Here is a 23,586-nt window from a genome sequence, read left to right as displayed (position 1 = left end):
TTAATTTAACCAGGCACTTTCCTGGTCTGCCTGTGTGCCTGCACAGATGTGGAGGTCACCCTGCTTTACCTCTTCTGCACTACCTGGGCACCAGCAGTCAGCAAATGACAAAACAGTCCCTTTTCTAATTAAGCCAGATACACCTCTGCTGCTGCTCAGGTTAATATGGCTTAGCTTTCAGTGCTGTACTGACAATAAAACAGAAATAAAAGCACATGGAAAGAGCTGTTTCTCTTCCTATAGAGACATTTTTGCAAAGTTTGTCAGAGTAAGCAAGAAAATAGTTTGTGATGTGAATAAGCCTAAAAATATTTCTACGACAGAAGACAGCTTCCTCACCCACCAAAGTCTTAGAAGGAGTGGTTCTCCTATTACAGGGCCTTCTGAAGATCTCATAAGCTCTTCCTTTCATAAGCCCCTGGTGTGAAATCCCAGACAGCACTTTTAGTTATCGAACTGCAAACTGATCAGGTGGGTCTACTGGGAGCAGACGAGGTCTGGTAAAACATTCATAACACCAATCCAGCAACATCATTCAGTGAAGTATCAAGACTGCTTTCCAGTGGGTAGCACACTGGTATGCCCCTCCAGCTTCCCCTCACAGGATTATTCTTAGCCATGTTCATGTTTAATAAACACTCTCAATGTTAATGGTTCTGTTTGCCTAGGTGAGTAAACTCAGGCAGCTGGGGAGAAACTGCAAGAAGTTGGTCAAACACCAGGAGTAAATCTAGGCTCACACACAAAGGAATAATGGAGTTCTCAGCTCTTTCAGTAAAATCATCCTTGAGTGCAAGCTTGTGCACCCAGCTGAGGATACCAGGACTCCAAGAGCTAAAAACAGCTACATGAAATTTGCTTGCTTTTTGAGAAAAACTGCACAGTATCTCCAGAATATAACATACTGAAATCTGACATAGCCATGGCAGGGAGAGCCAGCCCAAGATCTCTCAGTAGTTTGTCACACAAATTTGTTATTCTACACATGCTTTCAGCATCTAATCTGTATTGCAAGATGGCACAGTGTATACTGGTGAAAACAGAGGCCTTCTTAGGATCAGTGGGATGGACGAGGTTTGAAATGTGAGTTGATGGCATTTAGGTGGGAGAGAGGATAGGAAGGATTTTGAGAGAAAACTAAACAGCCTTTGGGGTTTTGAAGAGCTGTTTACATGCAGAGTTGCCTCATCTTTCTTCCTTCCATGTGAAATAGCTTCCATCAAAAAAAAACATTACAGAAAATTCAGCATCAAAACATTTGTCTAAAACATCCTTAACAAGAAAGTAAGATCCTATGGAGTTCAGTGGGCAGCAGTCAAGGACAAAAGACTTATGGAGAGAAGGATGCACAGGCTGTTGACTAAAACAGGTCAAAATTAACGAGCAGGCAGTGTAGGCAACACATGGAAGACACACAACTGACTCAGCCAGAAATTCACCAGTTAGATAAGGTTCAAGTGCCACGCAGCCTTCTTGAACACCTTCCCACAAATTAACCAAATTCATGCAGGAGGTTTGCAACCAAAGTTCTGCGGAGTCCTACCCTCAGGTTTTATCAATCAACCATGCCACCGTCACACTGGCTCCCAAAAGCCAAAGAGAAAATGAAACAGCATGACCTTTTAAGGTAGAGAAAATCAGTTAAGAAACAGTCTTACAACAAAAGCACCTATTTATTCCTGTTGGCTGGCAGTGTTCTCCAGGCATAAGCATTAATCTTGGACTCCAAAGAGTCAGGTGATAATTCAGCTCTTTAATCTGAATAGAGCTAGCTTTCCAGAATTAATTCATTTTCAGTTAATCTTTTGTAACTACGTGGTACAATAAACTTCCTTCGCTTCTACAGCAGGTGACTGAAGTGAGTTGCGCAAGTTCTCACTCGGTTTATATCCTCCACAAAGATTGTTATCGTCTTCAGTACTTTCCCCTATCTTCAAAAAGTCTGCACATTTTTGCTTTTGCTATTTCTGTTTCAAAAATTCTTCCCTAGTGTACCCCACAGGTTATATAAAATTTTGGCTGGAAAAAAGTGTTCAAGCAGCAAGCTCACAAAAGCAGAGCTCATCAGAATTGTATTTTGGCCCAGGTCATTCTCTGACTGTCCTCCCCCGACTCCAACAACACATCCTGGCTAAACAACTTGGCCACTAACATTTTATTTTGATGCCAAGTAAAAACACTTCTAATACCAGAATAAGAACAATGTCATAGCAGTGGTATATTTCTCATATTTTATAGTCAGATCTCATCTGTTACTAGACAGTTTTCCAGTCCTAATGTTTTAGTGTGGTCACTGACAAACATTTCAGGAAACCATTTGGATGTTGCAGCAGTAGAGGCCAGGACTGTGATGACTTCGATGGAGCAACAAAATCTGTAGTTATAAACAGACATCAAAAAACTACAGCGAAAAAGGAATACAGAGAAAAAAATGAATTTGGTGCCTTTGTCAGTATCAGGCTTGTTAACGTAATAAATTAAGTTTCTTTAATGGACAGATCTTCATGGGATTGCCTTCCCTGAGGAAAAGGCAGCTGTACTAACTCATTCCAGCTGAGGACACAGATTCTCTCTCCACATTAGGAATGGAACATACTAATTCTCATCTGGAAGTGTACAGCTACATTTCTCAGCATGGAAATCAAACTATCACATCGCATAGAATAATGGAGGAAATTAATGTTTCCTTTGAAATGTCATAAGCCAACCAGCTCTAGGAAATGCCACATTTTTTCTTAGTTCAGAGAAGGGTCAGTTATTAAGGAAGCTGAGCAGGAATCAGTTTGATTCCTTTCTTATCTATAGAGAGCATCTTGCCAACTGTCCACCACAGGTGAACATCTGTAGCTTGGAGCATAGGTTTCAGCACTGTTTGATTTTAATAACTAGATGATTTTGATGTGAGTTTCAGGAAGGAGACAACACTACTGAAGGAACACATAAAGAAAGAGACTTAACACAGAGAATATTCAAATGTGGCAAATGTGGCCAGGACACAGGAAATGCTCGTGCTGTAAAGATATGAGATGCTCCTGGGGAGATAGCACTCATATTTCACCTCAGATACTGTGAAAGGAAAAGCCTAAGTGTCCTACTCTTTGTCAAACGGACACTGATTGTGCCTGGGCTTACCTAGGCTGTCAGCAGTCACCCTAGCATGCCACAGCAAAAGAGCTACAAACATCATCTCACTGCAGTAAGTTGCCAGCACAGCAATGATAGGGGTAAATCATGCTGACAGCTGCCTCATTTCACACTCTCACACTCAGAACAAATTCTACATTTGTTCTGACATTAGTGGAAACAAATTAATCTCTCTCTAGTTTACAGCATGAAATTTAGGGCATGTATAGTGAAAGAGACATTCACTTGTGGGTTTTCAGTCAGCTGCTACACCACAATTTCAATCATTTTAGTGGAATTTTAATAGTGTTCCTTCAAAAATAACTGCTTCAGATCACCAGATTTATAGCCTTATTGATGAGGATCAGAAGGCTTCAAGATACCCTGAATATTCTCTTTCCTGTTACCTCTTCTAGGCATTATGCTAAACCCTAGTGCACCTGAAGAGTCAGGGAAATAAAAGGACCAAGCTAACATGGAGGCAAACATATGCTGATGCAATTCATAACAGCAGACACAGATGAATGTCATAGCAGTTACTGTTATAGGTGCAATTCAAATTATCATTTCAAAACTCTTTTAAGCCCCAGAAATGTGTCAGTTTTGTCCTAGAGGTGTTTACTAAGCTCCCTTGCTTCCTTAAAACAATCAGCTTTGTACACAGTTTGAGGATAAAGGTTTTTTTGGAGACTGAGAAAGACATAGCCAGCTGTCACATTCTGAAGGACTGAAGTAGGGCTCTTCATCTGGAAGGATCGACTGGTGGTCTCAGCAGGTGAGGAGCTCAAATCATGACATTCAAATTGAGTCTTCTTTTCATGAGGTAGGGAATGTGGCCTGGAGCAGCAAACAGGCAATTAGTTGTGGGACACTACTGGGGGCTGATAACTTTAGCTTAAAAAAAAAATACAGGACACACTGTTTTCCAGTGACTTTGCTCTGGCAGTGGGCTTTGGAACGGACCCCAGTAGCTCCCTAAAGCTGAGTTGGTCAACAATCTGCCGACAACTCAAGCAAGTTGTAAAATTGTAGGAAGGAAGTTAGTACTGTCACGATCTCAACTATATCTGAGCTGAGATTACACATGAATTCAAGTGATACTCAACTCCATCCAGGAGACCTGATTAGCTTATGGTTCGTCACTGCCCTTTATTTCATATATCCATTTCCCTTGTAGCAGAACATACTTGAAACAGCTGGAGTGAAAAGACAACCACAAAAAAAAATCTCTATGCAAACTGCGTATTTTACAAAAGAACTCACACCCCAATCTGCAACTCAGAACTGTGCCTCTCTAATTTATTCAAAAAGAACTAGAACAATGTGATGAGAATGTCAATATAAAACCAATCAGGACCTGTACCAAGTGATTACAAGCTGTGTAGGATTACCAAATGGCCATGTTTCATGACCGTGGAAATGATACTTGGAAGTTTCCTCTACAGCATTAAACACAGCAAGAAAAGGTGTTCTTACAATACATATTTTGCAATGTCTCAGTAAGCAATATTCTTCCAATATTAGCTCAATTGTATTTGAACATTCACAGTGCTTGAAGGTTATTTGATCACTGTATTACAACAAGCACAATGTTTGCACAGCAAACCACATTACAGGAATTTTAGTTCTGACCACGAATACAATCTGTAAGCAGCTAAACAAAAGACAGTAAATCAATTTCATTGGAATTCTTCTTCTCCATAGGGCACCATCTGGTAATAGCAAAAGACCCCCAGTGGCTTTCAGTTCTTCAAGTTTGTTATATATTGCTCTATATGTATCTTTCCTAATATTGTTCTCTCCAGCAGCCAGCTAGTGTGGTGGTTACCAGTACAGCCATTATAATTAAATCTCTATTTGAATTTTTCTTTGTAGATCTCTTTACAATCAGTTAAGAATTTATTATCATAAAAACTTATTTAAAGTTGAAAACTGACATGGAAAGGCATCTTGTAAAATAACACTCCTAAATTCTATTTATTTATGAATGACGGCATCACCTTAGGATTTTACGAAGCTTCAACAATGGTATGAGTTGCACCATGGCTTGTCAGAATCTCGAAAGCTTTTACATAAATTTATAATGGATTTCTTTCCTATCTGAGTGTCAGTTCTGATCCAGTTACTGGTATCTCAGAATCGTACCGGTTTTATACAGTTAGCCTAAATGCACTCTGGTATGGCAGAAGGCTGTGGTTCCTGTTCTTGTGCTCCTGATACACAGGAGAGGTAACTCTCCCAAAAGCATCCTGGAAAGTCACAGAGAAGGGAGAAGGACTTTGGCTCTTGGAATCTATTAGCATTTTTGAGATTATTCCCTTTATGTGTTTATTAAGTCAGATTTCTCCTTAACGTGACACTGAGATCAGAAAGGGCATATTCACTTCCTTTTTTTTTTTTCTCAAAATAACATATACAAAAGCAACAGTTCATTTGCACTTCCCAAAAAACCACGTGCTTGCATTTTGCTGAAGGTAAGAAACACACCTACAAATTACCAGGTAAGAAAAGGGAAGACATGAGGCTGTGTAGTATGAACAGACCACGACACAGTGGAATCTATCTTCCTAAGCTTAGTAAAAAAAATATGGGAATTAAGCATGTTTCAGTAAAAGACTAAGAAGCCATGAGGGGGACTATGTATCTTATTGTTTCAAGAGATCCCCCTCAGTTTCATGAGATCCATCTGTTCACTCCTCTAATACTAAGCCAAAGAAAGTAATCCCAAACTGCTGGAGACAGCGAGAAGAGAAGCAAGCACAAGCTCCAGCTGCTGTAGCTCTGCAGGCAAGTGGCCAGCCTTAGGCCAGAGCTACTCTCTTTGGTCCTTCCAGACCCCCCAGGCAGGGTGAGCAAGGCTGGGGGGCCTAGGTAGAAGCACTGCTCTTTGAAGGTACCTGAAAACAAAGCTGGGCTCCAGGAAACCTAAACTTTTGGTAGAATATTTTTCCTCTCTGCTGACAAGGTTATGGACTGGATCTCACAACTGATGGGCAAACAAGTGTCAGAACAAGCTGCCAGAGGATTTGAAAATCTCTGTAGACACATAAGGACTACAAAATGTCAGCTGGCAGACTGACGTGTAGACAGAAAGCTAATGAAGACTGCCTGGAAACGCAGAGAGTAGCACAGAAACTCTACTCAGTGTAAAGCAACACCAGCCCTGGCCTTCCCACACATCTGCCCATACTCTACACTACTACAGATCCAATAAGGAAAGGTCTTCATCCAGTGCCATTGAATCTGGACTATAGGAAACAGAAAACCATAATCTTTACACTTCACCAAGTAGGGGTCTCAGTAAGAGGATGACATGGTTCTGCAGCTGTAAGCACTAGCAGTATTGCTTATCACTTGGCACTGAATTACTATGACCTTTTAAACAACAAGTTCCCTCATTTAACTGCTACTCTGCTTTTATTTTGAATTAGACAACAACTGAAGACTTGCTTTATCTTCCCCATACAGCATATGCTTCCCTGAATGTAACTGAATATATTTTTAAATTGTTAGCAGTGCCAGAGCCCATTTTTCTTTTCCAGTGTTATGTCAGAGAAAATTTTTTACCCAGACTATGGTGAAGCTTTCAAGTGCCTTTTCGTTCTTTCTTGGTGCTGGTTTTCATGACTTTTATAAAGCACTGGACATACCAAAGTGTTTGAGATTCAACAAGCAGAGTAGACTTGTCTTTCTTTGGTTGGGTTCTGCACACAGAGTAATTAAATCTGTCCCTCACTGCTACAGAGTGCTTTCCATTTGTGGTTGGAAGCAGACTGTATGGACAAGTAGCAGATGTTTCTCTTCAGTCCTCCATATGACTGTGTGGATGCCCAATATGTGCAAATGATTTGCTGGCAAGAGGTGCTATGAGGAACTGTGGCTCCATTTGTGCTTTACTCATTTCACTCAGATTTCCTGGGGCTCTCTTTTTAGCCCCAAGGTGACTATTCAGTCTCCGTAGAAGAGCGAGAACACAATTATAGCATATGAGTTTTAACCTTGGCAGCAAATGCCTCAAATACGAGTGAGGGAGGAGTTCACTGAGCTTTACTGACCTTCCCTTGCACTTGAACAGTTTGTTGTCCTTCTCTTCCTTGTCCTACCGTACTGTGTGATGTGGTGCTCTGACATATTTTGCATCCAAGCAGTAACTGGAGCAGCTTACGCTCTTGCTCACGCAGAGGTGCGTCTGATGCCCAAGCCCCACAGTCTGATGCAATGAGCAGAAACACTACCTCAGGCAGAACTGTTAGAAGGATCTTCTACACAACTTTCAGGTGCACACACAAGTCCAAGAAAGAGTGCCCATTCAGGTTGCTCTGCCTAGCTCTCTCTTAGCCTGTCTTTGAAAAAGCAACAGGGAAGAGAATGCCAGGTCACAGCAGAAGCATGGCAGCCAGGCACATGCATATGGGTACGTAAAAGATTTCTCATAGAGTAGGGGCAAACTGCCCCTGTCTGGTTGTGTCTATGGCTGGTAAAATGCTGTGGTATTTTATGCTGGGAGTCGCAGGATTCCCCAAGAATTTTCAAAAAGCTTTGGAATCGCTATCAGAAAAAAGACCAGATATCATTGTCGTGCTTACTTACTTCCCTGTCCTCTGCCTACCCTTGCTTTTGGTTACTACATAAAATTCTAGGAGCACCGGTTAGCTGAATTGCTTCATTTTCCCCCAACAGACAAGTTGATTGTACCACAGTGAAATTCTCGTGCCCAAGGAGGGTGATAAATATGCAGGAGACTGAATACTCAATTATCTTATCCTCCCACTACCACTAGTGATGTACTGTTCAACTTTTAAGTAGGGAAACTGCCATGTGCCCAGGAATACAATGTGTTGAATGTATGAGGTCTGAAGCTAAATGTACTGTTGACTCTAGTCATTTCCACCTAAATGCAGTGAGTTTATAGCAAGTGGGAAGCAAGTTCTCATAAATTAGGTGCTGGAGACAGCTCTTCCCATCTTTTTCAGAGATTTGTTTCACAAGGTCACATTAAATATCCAAGAACTTTTTCATTTCACCAAAAGTTAACTAATACATTTTGCTGCTTAAACCATTTTTCCCCTTCACATATTTGAAAAAAAAAACTTGAATACTAGACATCAGAGCTGCTAAAATCAACAAAGTCCACACTGAAATTTCCATAAGCATGTCCTGACATCACATTCTCCTTGTACGTAATATTGTGCTACACACATAAAATGGCTTCGTAAGGCCTGAATATTTGGAGCACAGGTCTGTTACATTCTAGAGCTTTTGACAGACTCCACCCTAGCAATTTAAGTACTAGATCTGGTAGGACGTGGAACTAAACTAAGCCTATTCAAACATTTTTCTGGTTATTTTTCATCATTTTGAGTCAACTTGGATTTACACAGTCCTTTTGGATCATTTTGGATCACGTCTCTTCCTCTATAAAGTTCACCTATTAAGGTAACCCATTTTAGTACTAGGCTTTTTTTTTTTTTTTTTAGCACTACATTTTAATATATTTTCAGGCTAAAACATGAATGTATACAGAATGAGTAATTTCAGTTCTGAATCTAAGCATATATCCACTCCCCATGCATTCTTAGATCAGGATAGCTCCTATTCCACAACCAGAATAACTATTACTTGAAACTCCAATTAACTGTGACTACAGGCAAAAAAGATTAGACATACGACATGCAATGATTTTAACACTGTTGCAAAAAAAATATTGAGGGCAAGAGAGACTACACAGCTAATGAGACCCAACTATCAGTTTACTCAAACAAAATGTCAAAGCAGTCTGAGCACAAGCAGTAAATATATGCTTTCTAAAATCCTGAGAGAATACTTCTACAAACTACCACAAAAAGTGCAAGTTGACAATGAAATTCACTTAATTTTTGTATGTTAACAGTGTAATTTGGAACACTCCTGACCACACTAGCCAGTTTTGTACAACTGCCAATCACAGCCCATGCTCATTTAGTTCAGAGATAGGAACAAAGTTCTTTCTGCTAGACAGTGAGGTACACCACCAGCTTGGTGCAACAGAATCTTCCACAGAATCAAACTCAGTAATGCTTAAACTTTCCACCCATACAGAAACAATGGCCCAATGGCACTGAAGTCTCTCAGGATGAATCACTGAAGACAATAAATACACTGCTGAAGTCCCGAGTTAATAATTTTCTGCCACTACTATCGTACTTTCCTAAGAAATGCTTGCAAAAATCCTGATAAATATTGTGGATGAATTGAGGGCAAAAGGTTTTGTACACTTCTGTGATTTGTAAGTGAATCATATACATTTTTTCTGTTTATTCAAACAACATATAAAATGTAGGTTTTATAAGGCATTTACAATTAACTAAAAGCTAGTTGATTAAATAAAAGCCAGTTGAGTAAAACCTAAAACCAAAAATATATTTTTAGGACTTTAAACTTCTTCAAAGTTATATCCTTTTATATGTATTTTTAAGTAATATATAGCAACACGGAACTTGCAACTGAAGCAATTGTTGCAGCTACAAATTTTCAAAGGGCCAAGACATGTAGGCTGAAGATTAGGAAAGAGCAAAATTATAATGGAAAAAAAAAGTAGAGAAGAGTAGGAGGTAAAAGAATGAGGAAAAAAATGAATTAGAGATGAGAACAGGAAATGAAGTGAGAAGCGTGAGAAGAAACAATGAGGAGAAAAAAAAAAAGAACGGTGGGATATTACATCCTTATTGCTGAGGAGTTACTTAATTGCACCACATTTTTTTTTGACAAGAACAAATAAATGGAGTGTAACATCACCAATGCCAGTGGCCTGCATGAGTCCCTTATTCTTAGGTGGTGCTGAGGGATCTTAAGCTGAGTTACCTACCAGCTGTGTAATTCTGCAAAAGCAGCTTTGATCTTCTTCACTGAATTATCTACTTCCTCTTTGATCATCATACGATATCTAGTTAGAGAAACGGTGCAACGCTGTAAGTCTTTTACTGATTTTTCAATGTTTGGCCCTAAAACAAACAAACAAAAAAAAAAAAAACAACAAAAAATAGCATAAAAGTCAGAAAGCTGGTTTTGGCTTTTCTGAATGAGGGAGCAGGAACAATTCAACATAGTTGCCCACTGAAGTCCACAAGCCCATATTTTCCATAGTTCTACGATATTCTTCAATTCCTAAATATGTACACTCACATACATTCCTCAAATTAGATAACTGTCAAAATAATTCAAATGATCCATTTCAAATTTAATTTAATATGATTTAAAATCAATTATAAATCCTTCTGCTCATTTTTGTTAGACTGAATGTGATTTTACTCCTAGTTTCCAAGATGCCTCTTCTTTATATATTTGTTCTTTTTCATAGAGGCACCAGATTTCTAATCATTTTATTACACAACGACCAAATGAAGGGACTTGCTTTACCTCTTTTTTTCACTGAATCATCTGGTTTTGTTTCAAGTTGGCTTGTAGCATTGGATGATTTAACTGAGGAAGATTTTGACTTTGGCCTGCCTAGGTTACCCTGGGATTGAACTGATGACTGAAGAGGCTCGTGCTGCTCTACTCCATTCATAGTCTTTGGGCTTAATTCCACAGACACTCTCTGATGCTCACATTCTTTGCCTGCAAGAAAACATTAAGGTACAAGACGCGGAGTTACAAGATTCTCTATCAGGTCTTGACTCCCTGCAGGAAACCATTACACAAAAAATCATACTAAAGACTTCTAATACAAAGAGAGACAGAATAACGGCAAGAAATAGGCAGACCTAAATTAAATGCAATATCCGCACATCCTCTCGTATCATACTGTGGCACATTACAGGAAAACACCAGCCTTACTTTACTCTCTTGTCCCTGGAGTCCCTTCCAGGCAGCCACGCTTTTATGGCTCTGAAGGACCTAATCTCACAGGCGCTGAGATGGTATAAGCAAGGCTTCAGCATGCTGTTTCTCATGGGGAGGAAAACATAAGGAGCTGTCAGCAGACACCTGTGGTACTTCTATGGTGCCAGCTGTCTGAAGGTGACAGTGAAATGCCTACAGTAACATTAAATTGATAGGAAAGGAACAAAACCAAACAAGACTGACAATGACAAAACATAAGAAACTGCAACACCAAAGGGAAAAATGTGAGACAAGTGCTCTCTGGACTCGCTTCAGCATTTCAAACGCCTTTAGCACAGTCTGTTTGACTTGCTCAAAAACCATGAAGGCACAGTTTCTGAACTGAAAGATCCTGCTCACCCTTCTCTTCTGTTTAGTTCCATGTACTTCAGCACGCATTTAGTAATACTTCTGTGTCTTTTGACCTCAAGAAAGTAGCTACTAAACTGTCTGCAAGACCGGAATTCTAGTGCACCTGGTAGTGTTGAAGAATCTCCTAACTTCTCTGTATTACACAAGTTACCAGGAATTTATTTTACTACGTAAGGTAAACTTAAGAAATATTAATGTTTCAGCTTTCTTTTCTCTCCATTTCCTTTCCATTTTCTCCTCACACCTCCCTCTTCTTTCACCGTCTCTCCCTCTCTTTTTAGAAAGGCCAGTTACTAGGTCAGGACACACCTAAAAGTTTATAAAAATTGTAAAGCTATGGTAATATGTATTATCCTTGCCTTTTGTAAAAACAAGGAAAAATCTGAGAGCCTTCTTGCCCTTAATGTGTACAAATCTGAACTGCATCATGTCAAAGAGGAAAAACAGATGACTCAACCCCAATGTCATATAAAAAGATCACTGACAGCACAGCTATGTAAGTTCCTGAATTCAGGTCTGTTGCCTGCTAGAAAACACTTCAGGGACAATTCAAATTTGACATGACAGATTGATTATATATTTGTACCACATAATCAGGAGGAAAAGAATAAACAAATGTATACATGTTGCAGAATTAGTAGTAAAAATTCTTTTAATATGATGGAACTGCAGAGTTTTCTGGCTTGTGGCATATTCTATCCAAAATAAGTAGGAGTTTTCAGCAAGGGCAAGGAGTTTCTCTGACCTCCCACACAATTCTTCAGACAAAATGTCTTGACAAGTAGTTCTGCTATTTGGCTACTATGCACTGCAGAGTTTTTATTTAATTGACCAAAGGTTGGCACTCCCCAAAGTCCTCTGGAAGCAGCAGTCAATTCATTTCAGGACAATTATTAATTTAGGACATTCCCTTAAAATAAGCTTCAAGAGTTGTAGTTGGCATCACTGAAAAAGGGATTTCAATAGAAGTTCTTCTAACACAGTCTTACGTACTGCTAAAGACACAGGAAGGAAGTACTACAGCAGCCACAATCTAGGGCTGCCAGAAGACTGAAATGTGAAGAGATGAAACACCATTACAACTACTGACCGCACTAAAAAATAATTATGAGTTTTATTAAAGGACAATTGTAGGCAAAAGCATTCATAGAGCTTCTCCTGCAGAGAGGGTTTGTTTTCACTGGTATTATTATAAATTGTAATTTTGTACCTGTAATTGAACTCAGCAAGGAAGAAGTTTCTGCATTACTGCTCCCCAGAGCTTCAGATTCAGTATGTAGACCTTAGCAGAAAGGTATGTGCGCTGAGCAGCTATCAGACTGCTCTCCTTCAACACTAAAGCTCTCCTTTCCCTATCAGGGAAAATCAGTGGAGATCCACTTTGACTAGCCTGTTCAGGGGAGATAAGGAAAAAAATGGACTAGTCTGGACTAGGCAATAAAGAAATTTTACATTATGCAGCAGGGCCATACTGCCTAAATTACTTTGTCCCACGTGAGGGACTTGATCACTTCTGTCACCATCTTATACCGAAGCCATTTTCAAACCCTGTATTCTTCTGTGTTTATATTTGTCATACTCTGCATCAGCTGGGCCTCTCTGATTACAGTTTGGACTTTTGGCTCTAAAGAAGAAAGAAAAAAGGAGACATTTTGCAAAGATACTTGTTGGAAGATAAACTGTGCCCGTACACAGATCTACTTGCACAACTTGAACAGATGCAAACATTTTGCACAAACATCACCCTCTGATTTCCTTTTATTATATTCCACTTAATGGCAGTAAAAACTATGATCCTTATGTAAATAGGTTTGGCTATTGCCAATTAAAAGGTGCCTTGTCCCAGATGAACTGACCTGTGATTTCTGGACAGCCCGGCGCCAATGCTACAAATCGTGAGCTTTTGTTCTCCAGAGAACCGGCTTCCAGCTTCTCACTGGCAGAATCACGATGGTTGTCCTTAGAACATCCATTCAGATGGCAGCCATATATTCTCTGGGGCTCTTGAGATGCCTTCTCAGGCCCATCATTCTTATTTTTGGCATCTTTGTTGCCTTGGTGCTGTTTAGATTTGCTTCTTTTTCTCCTATTATTCTAAATTGAGAAATATTGCAAGAACAGACATTACACAGAGCGTCTCATAAACTCAATATATTAACAAAGACCATATAAATATAAAATGGTCAATATTCTTAAAATGCCATATAAGTGGCATTCACTATAATGCGATTTACATACAGTGTATTATATAGCACACCATGGTACCTGTTCAGCTGGAAATTAATAAATAGTTTCAAATACAAACAGATAACCCATAGTGTTTTTCCTCTTCCTTCCAGACAGAACAGTCACATTGTAAAATGGCAACAGAATCTGGGCTTCAACGCTGCTCAAAATGTTCCTAACCACTATGGGGACATCCACTAAGTAACACGGACAATCCCTGTAGGCACCCCTCTCTAATCAGGTAGAATACGACCAGAGGACAGAGGTTAGCCACTGCTGCTGTAATTCTACAAGCCATTAAGTGGAGTCCCCAGGACAGTGTCTCCCTGAGCTGCCACTTAGCACACTGTATATGTATCCTAAACATATTCTTGAAGTGTCTGACTTGGGAGCAGCCCTAGTACACACTCCCAATTGATGACTCCCATGCATATGTTATTCTCATACCCAGACACAAAACCTCTAGCGCCAAGTGGATGTGACTCTCCAGGACATAACTGCATACTGAAAGTGGGCTGTTTGGGAATTTATTCTGCACTTGTCTAGAGTCTTGCTTCCACAAACACTTACAAATGTGCTGTCCCAGAAACTCAGAACTCTGCACTAGAGGAACAGCAACACATGAACAAGATGAAGAATAACACACACGTTTACTTTCGGGTATTCTGAACAGAGACATGGATGAAGTCACCAATGTTAGCAAAGGCAGAAAAAGCACTGGCCCAAATGAAACTATTATATTTGGTTGCAGACAGTTGATGAATGGTCTGAATGCTTTGATTTTCCAGAGCAAGTCCTTACCTTCTTTTTCCCTGTCATATTCCATTCCTTTAGAACCTGAGTTGCACTACCTAGAGAAAGGAGAGAGAAAACATTTCAACAAAAGTTCAGCTATGAAAAAGAAAATTTGTATTTGGCAACAGTTTCCAGTTTCCTAGCTGGGCAGCACTTCTGTTTGTTTCTGTGAGTTTTCTTATGCTGGGAAAACAAAAGGAGAACTGCTGTCTCCCTCCTTTTTTACTTCGTAGTTTTAGCTGATTACACCGTGGACAAGCTATTTGGCACTACTGCTCTTTATGCTCTTCCTTGCATGAAGTAATTAAGTGGGTGCCTAACTTAATGCACTAGCATAAGCTTCAGAAAATAAATAAATCATAATTTTAAAAAAACAACAACAATGCTCAAATATTCTGCCTGAAAGAAAAGTATTGCAGTACTCTCACATAACACTGGGTAAACTAGGTTCTCCACCCTGCTTCTCAAGCTTCTTCACGTTTTTAAATCTTTCGGCATTTTGGCTTATGTTTCCTGTACGTGACCTGCGATATTCAGAAAACCTAACAGCATAAACTTGAAGGCTTAATTAGCACGTAACAGCATAATTTTGTAGACAGCTGCAGAAACTCTGCATCCATTGGTCCACACACAGGCCTGGCAGTAAAAGCTACTATTCATATTGATAATGAATATGATTTTGTATACCTGAAGTTTTGTCTGCCAGTCCCAGTGTTTGGTTAGATAAAATGTTCAGAACAAAGCGAGAACAACCTTGGTCAGATCAGCTGCAGCTGGCACTTTGGAAGAAAACTGTTCTACACTCTAGCTATCACTGGTGTGTTTTCTTTGATCCTAAAGCTAAAAACACGCTCACGTAAGCATGCAGCCTGTACTGTCATCCAGACTGTTATGGGCAGGATCCGCCACAACAACCTTTTTAATCACAACCAAGATGGAACATTTCCATGTGAATATGAGAATCACTTCACCATTTTTCTAGTAAATACTTCTTTACTATTCTGTGCAAATGGGTTTATATTCTGCTGTTCCTTTGCTCGTTTCAGGTGACATCAGCATTAAGAAGTACTGTTGCTTTCAGACTACCATGAATGGTCAACTTGTATTCAGACAAAAATGTACAAGGTTTTCAAATGTACCAAAATTATTTTTCTGTTCAAATAATCCAGATGGGAGATTATCTGGTGAGACTCTCATGCACATGGGAAGTGATTACGTTCATTCGCAGCAGTGCTAAGCCTCATTTGTTAAATTGTGAACCAACATCTATGGAATCCAAAGTCATACTTTGTTTCCCGGATGACACAACATTGCAGACAGAAGGTTAAGAAAGTTTCCATTATATGTATAGTTATTTGTATATGTTTAGTTACATATATTCACAGTATATTCACGTACACAATCTTCCTGCCCCTTTCTTAAAAGTATGCTATCTTTGACAGAAGCTGTTTCACTATGATGAAATAAATCCACACATTTGCTGCCCACTTAACTCCATGCTGCTGAAAATGTGCAATTTCACTTGACAGCTCTGTTAGCAGTTTCCACAGTAACATCCAACGCTTTTTGTGTTAGCACAGAATACTTTTTGTGGATGGCACTGCCTTAGCTCTACTTCCCTCGGTTGTCCTGTGAGTACTATGCACAGTCAGCTTCCCCTTAGGGATTGGCACAACCAACTCCCGTGCACTCCCTGTTGGAAATCCAGATCCACTATCCGCTCAAGTTCCAAAACCGTTCTCGCAATGCACGAGAATAATTTTCTTGAACATGTCTACGAAGGAACTGTACAGAACTTGCTTATGCTCATTTAGGTAAATGCTAACACAGCAAAGAAAACATTTTAACGGCTGTTTTAAAACTCACATTTCACATAAACATGCAAATTCATAATATGTAATATACATATGTCACTCCAGATACAAAGAAAGCCAGCTGATCTCAGAAAACTAAATTTGAACACTGGTTCAGCATGCAGCAGTTCTGAGGGCAGTATTAAATGGCTGTCCCCATGTTTTACGCTGTATGTAGCAGTAGGTTCTCTGTGATTGTGAGATATTTAAATCTCGGCAATTTTTGTCATTCACATGAAAATATGCCTTAAAGCACTATCTATATTCATTCTATTCACAGTAGCAGCTGAATGGACACACTTTCCTGGTGCCACTTTGTGCTTAAACAACTCCAGATTTCTGTCTTTGAAACAAGGGCACTGTTTCCAGGGGGTGGCCAATATTGGCTGTTTTCAAATGCTCAATTTGAAAAGACTTTTCAACTCAAGGCATAATGACGACCAACTAAGCAAATTCAAAGGAAGGCCATTTGGTGGTGGGTTACATCACCTTGGCAGTTCTTTTTCAAGATTTACTTCTTTTTAAACTCTCATACAAGGTTTACTTTTACCATTTGTTCCTCATAGCTGTAGACAACATGTGGATAGGAAAGCACTTATTTTCCCCCAATACACATAAGATATTTGCTGTTGCTAAACAAGGGAGAAATATGTGGGTCACTCCAAAAGTAATACCTCCTATTTATTTCCATGGAAACTACAACAGCTACAAAGAGCAAGATAATACTATTTGATAGAGCAAATTCTCAGCTAGAAAACACTATTTTTCAACACAGTTGCAACCATAATCTATGCATTTTCACCACAAGAGCCTGCATGCTGCACTCATAAAAATCTGCACCAGCAGAGGCGACCTGCTGTTTCACAACTGCTATGACCGCATCGTTGCTAGGAAAACATTGGCCACAGAGTCCAACATTCACTGTGATCACATCCATTGTTTGGTCTCCATAAATGTACAGAAAGTATCCATGAATGTCAGTGGGTGCCATTTTCTCCACATGGAGGAATTCAATGATACACCTTTGCTCCATCTGCACTTCCATTTCAGACGTCATTTTGTCAGACTGCCCCTCTGCCACCATCTGTTGCACAGCAACAACATGAAATGGAACATTGGTGGGAAGGTTCAATCTCTAATGTCATACCACTAACATTTGCCTCTGATGTTGCGAGCCAACACAGTAAAATAGGAGGCACTACTTTTGGAGTAGAATTTTGATGCATTTGTGAATAGTTTGCTCACATCTGCTTTCTGCATATTTGTATGTAATTCTTAGCACATGATAACACTTTTTGGAAGATATGTTTCAGTAAATTAATCCAAACCAAAATCAAAACTATTCTGAAATAAAACAGCTATGAAATAAGCAGCTTGATGAGATAATTCATAATGATTCTCTGTTTCGGTATCACCGGGTCATATGAACAGCCTCATCGTGTTGATTTGTTTTTTAAAATATACAGAGCTTTTGAAACATTAGCATCTAGCATCTTTGAAGCATCCTCAAGACACAAAATTTTGAGAGGATTTCCTCACATTATGCCAGTATTCCTATGAAGGGTTTCTTACAGATTTCGGGGAAAGTTGAAAATTTTTGCCATTATGTATTAGAAAAGTGTTATTTAAATAGAAGCAAACTTTCACTAGAGATGGCCTCATGATGCAAAATACAAAGCCAGGTATATATTTAGAGCATCTCAAACTTTCAGTGGAGTTTTGGTTTAGCCATTATAAATATCAAAGCTATTTGCAAAATTTAGATTGAGGTTTGAATGTCAGCATATGCGTCAAGTCCAGGGGTTGTGGGCCCAGTTTTCTGCTTCAGAACTATCCCCAATTTCCATTAGGAGTCCGTCTCCAGCAGTGAATCATATTACAACATACTCACTTTAAAGAGCATTAATTTTCATCTGAAAAAGAAGGTCTGCAAGAAGAATTACACTAAAAAAAACCTCAGGGAGAACAGATGAACAGCCAGGTCAAGCTCATGTTGTGAAGAAAAAAAGATGCAGACAGCAGGATCAATTATGAAAAATGAAGTGGCAGTGTCACACAACCACCTGAATTTCAGAAGAACAACAGAATATATATACTACAGGCAACAAACACTTCAGCATGTAGTTAAATCCCTCGTGCCTTAGTAGAAAAAAGTACACTGTACTTACCATCTATGAAAGCTTGGACAGCCTTGTCTACATTGTTATCAAACTGCTGCAGCACCAGAACTATTTCATTATTGCTTTTGTTCGGAACAACTGATCGGATTGCATTGATCTGGAAGGAAAAGAAAGGTGGTTAAAATACATAGCTTTATCATATTCTTTCAGAAAACACAGTACTGTGCAAATGTCCATTTATATAAATGCTTACAATATACAATAATGTACCTGCATAAAGCAATGTCAATCTCCTTACCTGGCTCCAGCAACAAATGGAAACATTTTCTTCAAGAGACCAAAGTAGAGAACCAGTAGCCAGTATACTTGGAACAAAATCCTACCCTTAGCTACATCTGGAGAACTCGCTTAACTGAGCTTATAGAATTTGCCCTTAGGTTTCTTTCTTAAATGTTCTGTTCTGCTATCATGTGACTTAACCCATATCACATAACATAAGAAATATAATGAGCATATAGCTACTTCAACAAGGTGGTTGTGATGCTTTACTGCACTGAAGTTGTAACATGACTGGTGGGATTTTTTGACATTTGGAAAGTAACTGTGTATGAAAAAAGTCACAGGCTAAGAGGAAGCAATATCATTTTAAAAAGTTCTAGTATCTGGCCAGCATAATGTCAGCTTGCTGTTCCATGTGTATGTGAGCAGGAAGCTTGTGCACTCTGAAAAAAGGACACAAGTGCTTCCTTCAGGATACTCTATGGATCACCTGTTACAGCCAACAATTCTGATATGCTGTGCTGCAACTTCATAGTATTTCTACTCATTGTATTGTCACTGTTACTCTTACACCAAATGGTCATTCAATCCACTAATTTTTTTAATATATTACTGTTGGAATCACGCTGACCATTTACTTTCTCATGTAATAGACCTGAAAGTAAACGAAACTTAACAATTACATTGTTTTAATGCTAGACAAGCTTTACTAGGTAGTGCCAAAATAAAAATACTTGGTTATACAAGTAACTAGCAAAACTAACAAAGCCTACCACAACAGTTTGTAAAAAGATGAGAATCGGTGTCCAAGTCAGTACAGTTGCTTCAAATCAGCTGAGCTTCTCTTTTCTAACTATCCAGCCCACATGTACTATTAAAAACTGTTGCACTGCAGATACTCAACTGGCAGCTCTCTTTGACCCCCTCTCCGCAGGAATACATCCCTATGTAGTTTAATTATCAAATCACAATGTTATCATGCTAATTCCTAATTCCAGTGTTTGAAAAACACTGGTGATCTTTTCACAGTACTATGAAAATACTGAATTGTGAAAATATAAACACATGAACATGTCTGTTGCATGTAATAGAACTAAGCTGGGTTACATACTGAGAGTATTCACATCACCTTGACTTAGCTGTCCAGTTAAAAGCTGAAAAAAGAACAATCTAGATACACTTTCCGGCATCTTTACCAGTGGAGGCACCGGAAGGCAATTCAAACTTATGCTCAGATTTATTACTAAAAGGTTATTTTGGTGCTTTACATCAACTCCCATTCTCAGCCACTCTATTTCCTGTATACAAACATAAGCCACAACTTATTTCAAATTCTGTTAATAGACAATGACTGAAGGCTCTGATTCATGATTCTTGCTGGATTTAGCTTCAGCACAGCAGCTGGTAGGCACTTGCTTCAGGTCCATCCACACAGGATCAAGATTTCTAGATGAGTTAATCTAAAAGGTTACTTTCTGACTCCAGCAGACAAATTTAGTGCCTCCACTTCAGTAGAATTGACTCTGCTCCTATCCATCATTCTATCGCTCATCTGTCTGCAGCTTCACATTTGCCCACAACATGTTTCAAGTAGCAAGTTTAGCCTTAGACAGTTCAGGCCAAAACTATTATTTGTATTCGCAAAATCCGCAACTAGAGTGTGGTACAAGAGTCAAGTTGCTTGTCTCATTTTTCAAGGACCCTTCCTAAAGGCCTATCTAATGACATGTCTACTGTTCTTACCCCATGGGTTGGCAAGTTTTGCCCACAAGCTAGGGTCCCAGCCCAGCAGCTAGCTGCACTGGAGATTCTAGCAAACAAAAATATCATTGTGTTGGAAGTTGAGACAGTCTAAGTGATCAAAAGAGCCACTTGAACCAAAAGCTGGCATTGCCAGGAACTATCTAAAAAAATCTGTCTGCTCAAGCTTCTCTCTTCAGTCAGTATCCGTCTGTGAGTGGGAGGGAAAAAACAAACAAACAAACAAAAAAAACCCCAAAAAACAGCCAAGCAACTGTGAGTACAGCTCTTTATGCACTGCAGGCATTCTAGGTGAAAACCATCTCAAATTAATGCAACACACTGAGAAAACCCAGGAAAAATGAATTTTATTCATTCCCTGATTGTGGGCACTGGCATGCTATTATTTACTGATAAAGCTGCAACAAGCATGAACAGAGTTGGCTCCATACCAATAAAAGTTGGCAGATACAACAGAGCTACAGCAGGCCACAAGCTGCTGTCCACTTCATGTTCAAGTTGGTAGCTGCCAAACATTCCCATCATGTGGACTACATGTTCTTCACAAAAACCTCCCCTCTCCTTTCACAATCGTATGGATCATCTCTCTACCCACTCAGAACTGCATAAGCTGCTTGTGGCAACTACTTACAGGAAAAACAGTAAAAGGAAATATTTAGTGTATTCCAGCCATCTTTAAACATAAGCATGGGAATTTCATATGGCTGCTAGGTCCTTCTTTGTTACAAGAGGTCTGGAAGCCTTAAGAAGCATGTGGAAACTACAAAGTGAGGCCAAGACCACAGGATGGAGCAGGCAACTTGCCACACACTGCAGTTTGGAAATTTTTGATGAATAGAAAAATCAAAATTAAAAGCTAATTTTTGCTCGATCCTCCTAGTATTACAACCAAACACTGGAAACATATGGACATGTTCTACTTATGGAGACAACCCAAAAAAAGAAAAACAAGGCTCTTAGGGAAGAACATTCACTAATACAGAGAAAAGATATTATGCATGTGACCAGCTCCATGGACACAGAGCTGTTTTAGTTGGACTACATAAAAATTCAGTTTAGGGGAGCATTTATGTACAGCAGAGCTCTATGGTTTTACTGCCAAAAAAACCAATTGCTTTTGTTGACTATTAGAAAAGATATACATTTATTTTTTTCTTTAGAAAATAAGAATTTTCATAAGATGATTCTTTAGCAAATGAGTATTGATTGAACAGTAAAACATTCTGGACTTTGGAAAATCCAAACCAGAAGTAGAAAAACACACTGTTAATCAGCTTCCCTTGTGTATGTATGAATACCCGCTCGATTATTAGCGTTTCTGCTTTCCAGATTTCTGCAATGACTTATTTGGGATAAGAGAGATGAAAACTAGCATTTCTAACTGGTAGGATATGCTGTTCAGAAAAAGAGACATATACTGCTCTGTTCTGAAACAACAGAAGCAGACGTAAAACCAGAATTCCAACAGCAGAGAAATCACAAAAGGTTTTGCTCTGAAATAAAACATTTTGTCTTAAATTTTTTTAGGAATAGAATGAAATAACATAGGTATGTTTTCTTTTTCTGGAATTTCAAAGTCAGCCAGATGTGTGCGTGTCAGACGTTATGTCTCCAACATATGCACTGACTATTTCATCCAGAATAAACTGGAATTGTAGTACACATGCAATGAAAAAAGTCAGTGGCTTCTGGACATCCAAAAGTAACAGACAAATGGCTGTAAGTTGCAAATTCTAACCTAACAGCCTATGTGACAGGAGGACAAGGACATGCTGAGGAAGATGAGATCATATGACAGCCTTAACCCAGAAACGGAAACTTAATGGTCCCTAATATTCTATCACTTAGTTCTCTTACTCCAGCTTCAAAATCTGTGTAGATTTCTACATTTAAACTTGAGGTCCGTTTCTACATGCAAAATGTGTCCTATATATTTCTGGAAAGGAACATTGGGATATACAAGAAAACAATGAAGGGAGAGGTGGACAACCTTCTTGAAAGCATAAGCCTAACACAAACGCACTTACACAGCTGAAGGTCATAAAAGCCCCATCGCAATCTACAATGAACAGCAGCTAAGCTCTGTGGGTTAGAATCAAGGGAACAGCTGACAAGGCAGACATCCTGGTGGGGGTCTGTTATAGACCGCCTAACCAGGATGAAGAGACAGATGAGGCGTTCTATAAACAGCTGGCTGAAGTTGCGCGATCGCCTGCCCTTGTCCTCATGGGAGACTTTAACTTCCCTGATATATGCTGGGAATACAACTCAGCACAGAAGAAGCAGTCTAGGAGGTTTCTAGAGTGTATGGAAGATAACTTCCTTCTGCAGCTGGTGAGACAACCTACCAGGGGAGGTGCCCTGCTAGACCTGCTGTTTACAAACAAGGAAGGTCTGGTGGGAGATGTGGAAGTTGGGGGCTGCCTTGGACATAGCAACCATGAAATGGTAGAGTTCTCGATTCTTGGTGGAACCAGGAGAGGGGACAGCAAAACGGCGACCTTGGACTTTCGGAGGGCAGACTTTGAATTGTTCAGGAGGCTGGTAGGAAGGGTCCCTTGGGATTTGGTCCTGGAGGGTAAAGGGGTCCAGGAAGGCTGGTTGCTCCTCAAGAAGGAAGTCCTGAAGGCGCAGGAACAAGCTGTCCCCTTGAGCCGCAAGATGAGCCGGCGGGGAAGGAGACCGGCGTGGATGAACAGGGAGCTTTTCCTGAGGCTCCAGGAGAAAAAGAGAATCTACCTCCTGTGGAAGACGGGACAGGTAACTCAGGGAGAGTACAGAGAGGTTGCCAGGATGTGTAGGGAGAAAATTAGAAAGGCAAAGGCCCAGCTCAAATTAAGCTTGGCTGCTGGGATTAAAGAGAACAAGAAACTCTTTTACAAATATATTAACAGTAAGAGGAGGACCAAGGAGAATCTCCATTCTTTACTGGACACGGCTGGGAATGTGGCCACCGAGGACAATGAAAAGGCTGAGGTTCTCAATGCCTTTTTTACATCTGTCTTTAAAAGCCAGACCAGTTGTCCTCAGAGCACTCTACTCTCTGACCTGGAAGTCTCGGATGGGGAGCAAAACAAACCCCCCATGATTCAGGAGGTCAGAGACCTACTACTCCACCTGGACTGCCACAAGTCCATGGGGCCGGACGAGATCCACCCGAGAGTACTGAGGGAGCTGGCAGAAGAGATAGCCAAGCC

At 39.8% G+C, this 23,586-nt stretch overlaps 1 protein-coding gene across 1 annotated transcript in view; it reads right to left on the bottom strand.

Moving 5' to 3' along the window:
- The window catches only part of SPATS2L (spermatogenesis associated serine rich 2 like), an 80,297-nt gene that overhangs the window by 9,455 nt on the left and 47,256 nt on the right, over positions 1-23,586 (bottom strand). Inside the window, exons 4-8 of the mRNA XM_021400540.1 lie at positions 18,398-18,506; positions 14,383-14,432; positions 13,212-13,449; positions 10,519-10,719; positions 9,968-10,103 (exon numbers count right to left, since the gene is read on the bottom strand). Of these exons, the coding sequence (XP_021256215.1) occupies positions 9,968-10,103; positions 10,519-10,719; positions 13,212-13,449; positions 14,383-14,432; positions 18,398-18,506 (734 nt within the window). The remainder of the gene's footprint in view (positions 1-9,967; positions 10,104-10,518; positions 10,720-13,211; positions 13,450-14,382; positions 14,433-18,397; positions 18,507-23,586) is intronic.

Source organism: Numida meleagris, chromosome 5 (genome assembly GCF_002078875.1).
Source record: "Numida meleagris isolate 19003 breed g44 Domestic line chromosome 5, NumMel1.0, whole genome shotgun sequence".
In the NCBI taxonomy this organism is placed as follows: Eukaryota; Metazoa; Chordata; class Aves; order Galliformes; family Numididae; genus Numida; species Numida meleagris.
Note: the sequence above shows the minus strand (reverse complement) of the source record. Positions and strands in the feature narration are given on the sequence as shown.